At 38.5% G+C, this 5106-nt stretch overlaps 1 protein-coding gene across 1 annotated transcript; it reads right to left on the reverse strand.

Moving 5' to 3' along the window:
• Positions 1-971: 971 nt before the first annotated feature.
• On the reverse strand, positions 972-4899 carry LOC140927901 (glucose-fructose oxidoreductase domain-containing protein 1-like). The gene is made up of 2 exons (XM_073377603.1): positions 3806-4899; positions 972-2072 (listed from the first exon to the last, which is right to left on the reverse strand). Exons 1-2 carry the CDS (start codon positions 4827-4829, stop codon positions 1861-1863), a joined length of 1236 nt encoding a protein of 411 aa, XP_073233704.1. The 5' UTR covers positions 4830-4899; the 3' UTR covers positions 972-1860.
• Between the last annotated feature and the right edge of the window lie 207 nt (positions 4900-5106).

Below are 5106 nucleotides of genomic sequence, written 5' to 3' on the forward strand. Positions count from 1 at the left end.
TATTAAACAGGCATAAAGATTTCCTTGCATTAATAGTTGATATATTGGCAATTAACCAAACGCAAACATTAAAGTAACTGAGGTTTCCCAGGAATTCAGATTCGTTTCAGGATAAAATAGGTCTGTATCAGCGACCAATTTATAAAAACTGCCGACCCTATTGCCACAAATATAAATGTGATAACTATAAATTAAGAAGAGTAAAGGGCCTAAATCACAGCCATGGAAATTCCTGCCACAGCATTCTTCTAAAATAAAGTGGAGCTTCGATAAAATGAACCTCTATATAACAAAGTCCTCAGTATAACGGACACTTGCCCCAATGACAGTAAAATAAACAGGGGCACCCAACGACTGTTTTCTGTAAACTATCTGTTCGGAGAAGCAAAGTTTGCCTAGAATTTTCTATTGCTTGAACTAGATGAGCGTTCCATTCAGGTACAATTTTCGAAACTTAACTAAAAAATTCCTTACGATTTTCTGATCTTTTCTGAAGATTAATTTTTCATATTTTACTCCTTGTGTTGAGCTAATTTTCCTAGAAAAAGGAAACCTAAAAGTTTCGGATTCAAAAATGTGATGGAGAGAGGAATAAGAAAAATTCTCACTTTCGTAAAACGTTCAATTGCATCTAAAATTTTAGGAAAAATAACACTGAAGCCCTTGTAATTTCGAAAAGCCTCAAGGTCTCAAGGATGACCGAACAGAAACAAATTTTATAGCGCCGCTTAGAATGCATTTCTAGGGATCTAAAAGTACTCTGGATAGCCTAAAAAGACTTTACAATGCATTTAGGAGGAAACCGTCGTTGGGCGCCCCTGAATAAATGGTAAAGACAGTGTAATGAACGTCGATCTATCATGAAACCTTTTTCTAGTGGACATTACAATGTATGTTGCCAATTCCTTGGCCCTTCATAATATCAAGGTGTAGAGTATTTTGTCAACTGCAACAAAAGCCTTATTATTTAAAAAAAAAAACCAGAAATTTTTTGGAAAGCTAAATTTTATGATACACTTACGCCCTTGACTGGTCCCTAGTAAAACAACAATTATTTCCCAAGGGACCAGTCATGAAGTGACTTAATAAATTTCAGTGAGCAGTCAATATTCATGGGTAAAGGGGAACGGTTACCCTTTCAGGTCATAGATTTTGCCATTTTGCCTGCTCAGAGACTTTTTTCTGGAAAAACAGTTTTATTATTAGACGCCATGCGATCTCAAACTAATCAATAAGAGTAGACAATGTTACAGAAAAATTCCATTAAAATATGACACTAAATAATATAATAGAATACCTCTATATCAGTGATAGTTTTCTGAAGCAACTTTGGTTTGTTTCCAGGCTCAAAATACAGTTAAACCTCCATGTGCGACCACTTCTTGTAAGCTATCACCTCCAATATGTGACCACCAATCCAAAACACCCAATTTTCCCAGTCAAAGCTCTACCACCTCTCATGAGCCACAACAACCACTTTTGCTGGGAGTTTTAAAATTTTTGATACTTTTTAACCTCTTGTAATTGATCACTTGATGCATCGTTTGCTTTATATACTACACCACCCACAATATACAAAGATCCTTCAGTGACAACATAAAACTATGCATATCATAACTTAGAAATTGCATGCAATAAATTCTCTTTCAAAAGGTATGTGTGGGAACCTCTTTTCAGAATAGACCCCCTGTGGGTCGATTCTCGCAAGCAAATAACTATCGTCAGCGACACTTAATCCACAACCCTTGGGTGGTCACATACTGACTTCAATTAATTTTAAACTGGTTAGTGGGATATTATTTACAGATACCATGAAATTCCTAGGCCAGTTATCAAGGTGGCTGCCACTAAGTTCATTATTTACTGGGTCAGCATTTTTCGCAGGACAGGCAATGGGTATTCTTTTTCACCAGCTTTCTCCTTCTTTTGTTCATTACTAACTTGTAGCATACTCTCCTCAGAGCCCATCCTTGATTTATCTGATCCATTATTGGTGATGAAATTCACCTGGCACCAGGAACCAGTTGAGCTAGACTCTGCGATTGCATCAAGAACAGCACGTGTATGCAGGCCTATACAAAAGAAAAATTGTTTATGATGATGATTTTTAATTTATGTGTAATATACCCAGGGGATACTCTGGATTTTAAGTGACAGGGATGATTGAATGGGGGCATAAATCAAAGCCCGAAATATCCCCAGACCAAAATCTAACCCCCAAAAAATCCCATGCTAAATTGCGAGGCCTTAAAATTTCTAGAAAGCATGAGTGAGCAAATAAAATTGTAAATCTGAATTAACCAATTAAAAAAAGATATAACATGAAAATAAAAACATTAGAAATTGAATGTGTACTTTATTCACAGAGCTAAGGGAAAGTTCATTTAATATGACAAGGGGGGGGGGGGGATGAAGATATTGAAACTCGAAGCTTGAAATTTTAGCAGCCCCCCTCGCTAGTGGTTCAATTTTTTAGGAGCCCCCTCCTTGGTAGTCGAAAAAATTTCAGAGCCCCCCCCCCTCCTCCTTCAATTCCTTTGCTCCCCTGAAAAAAGATCGCTAGACTGTATTAAATATATTTACCGTTATTGTCTTCAATGGTTTATACTATGACAAACTTGAGATACAGTTGTGATACAATTTTCTAAAGCATTTTTAGGATGAACAAGAGTGTAATAATTACTGAGACTACATTTGTTATATCTGTAAACCACGTGATATAGCTGAGTTGCACAGGTCATTAAATTGTTGAGTTGAAAACCACCCGATCTGTATGATGATGTCATGTGTTGGTTTTGAAGTATACAAATTTTCAGAGCCCCCCCTCCTAGCGCAACAATTTTTTCAGAGCCCCCCCTTCGGGTGTCTAAAAATTTTCGGAGCCCCCCCTCAATATCTTCATCCCCCCCCCCTTGTCATATTAAATGAACTTTCCCTAATGTGGGCACTTCCACGAATCTTCAGATTGTTAAAAAATTGGAATACCCAAAAAATCCCTTCTTAAATCAAGCCACCCAAAAAATACTTGCCAAATTTTCCTCCCCAAAAAAACCTGCAATTAAATTTCAAACCCAAAAAGATCCTTCGATCAACCCCATCACTTGCAATCTGGAGTACCCCACTGTGGTAATATATAGCTAAGGAGAAAAGGCCCTTCTAATTTACTGAGGACACCTTAAAACAGAAAATACAGTTGAAACCCTGTAAGAGGGGCAGCCCAAATGCTGTTGCTAAGTGTCTCTTACCAGAAGTCAGTTTACCGTCAAACTGACAAAGTTGTGAGTACCTGGCATTTTCTAGGAATGTTGAGTATGTAATGACCAATCACAGTAAAGATCAAAGACATGTGAGCAAGCCACAAAACCACAAACTAACTACCATTGCTGTTTGACATTTTGTGTTACCACATTAATCATTGGCTCTTTACTTGAAACACAATCAAATCCAGAAATAATTCATGGGTTCATGGTTTTGTGACAGCAATACCCCTCTTAACTTTAAAGAGTCCAGGTGTAATGAATATGTCATGTTGTTAGATGGGATCATAAACGCAGTGCTTTGAACAAACCCTGATGGTTGAAGAAAAAGATTCAGATACAACTGAGAAGTGGTACAAGCAATAAGGATTTAAACTGGATGTTATGGGCAGCTAAGGTTTAAATGGATTAAAGAGCACACAGTCAAAAAAATTAGTTTTATAACTAAAGTGGAAGGAATTTGGACTGACTCACAAAATAGACAATTTCAATTTACTTTAGATTAAAAATAAATTAGTCAATTTTTCACCAGTGTACCATTTACTAACCATCTTCAAAGGAGGCTGCACTGGAAATAGTTTGCAAGTCAGCAATCCTCCGATCATCTTTGTTAATGGATTCTTCAAATGCTCTTTTAATCTCTGATACCCATGCTTCAAGACCTGTTAAAAATATGCTGGGTGGAAGTTTTTCCACATTAAATGAACCAGGGATACGAGCAATGTCACCATAAATGAGTTCTTCCTTTCCTCCGTTCTTCATTCCATACAAGTTACCATTTCTGGCAATAAGTTGACCTTTAGTGCCATAAATAGTAAGTGTTTGAGAATAACGTCCTGGTATGTGAGTGTTAAGAGTGACAGTGGCAAAAACACCACCGTCAAGTTTCATCTGGAAAGCTGTGTAATCGTCACTTGATATGTGCCGAAAGCTGGATATACTCTCCTTTTGAGTAACAAAGGTTTTCAAAGTGCCATGCACTTCAGCTGCTCTTTGATTGGTCAGGAAAGAGATGATGTCAATGATCTGAGCACCAACACTGGTTAGAACACCACCCCCCATGGCTTGGTCACACATCCAGTTGTACCGGTTACCAATCAACGAGCCCATTTCAATCTTACACTCGCAGATTAGAGGCTCTCCACAGAATTCCTCCTCTTCTAGGTATTGTTTCATTTTTATGAAGGCTGGGAGAAATCTAAGCTCGTGTCTAATTAAGGAAAGAAGTTTTGGATAATACTGAGCAGCATTAACCATTCTTACAGCTTCCTCTCTGCTGAGGCCAGCGGGGGAATCACACAACACATGTTTCCCAATAGAAAGAGCCTTCACTGCTACCTCGGCACGAACATGAGGCGGGCATAAAACGCAAACCAAATCCACGTCTTCTCTAAGCAGCAGCTCGTCAATTTTACTTGTATGAAACGGAACCCTGTATTCATCGGCCATTTCTTGAGCTTGTTGCTTTGTGGAACCCCAAATACCACTTACTGTAAAACCAGCAGAACGCAAAAGCGATAACAGTATACGAGAAGAGTTTCCAGTGTCAACCACCCCAACAGAAGGCAACATTTTTGTCGACTTGGGACTCTATTCTGCTAAATACTAAACTTTAAGACTCTCCCGTGTTTGACGCCATCTTGTTCTGCACGCTCGGATAAGACTGGGTAAGACTCGACACCATCTTGCGTGATTGCGTGACGACTTTAATTGAAAGAAGTAAAGAACACGTTGAAGAACACGTGACGTTTTCCTTTTCAGCGTTTCCAACAAACTTCTGCAAGGTCTACAGTCTCTTACGGCTTCTCGGTAGCCTGCTTTCTTGCTAACCAAGCTCCCTGGAGGCCAC

The sequence above is a fragment of the Porites lutea genome, chromosome 2 (genome assembly GCF_958299795.1).
Source record: "Porites lutea chromosome 2, jaPorLute2.1, whole genome shotgun sequence".
NCBI lineage: Eukaryota > Metazoa > Cnidaria > Anthozoa > Scleractinia > Poritidae > Porites > Porites lutea.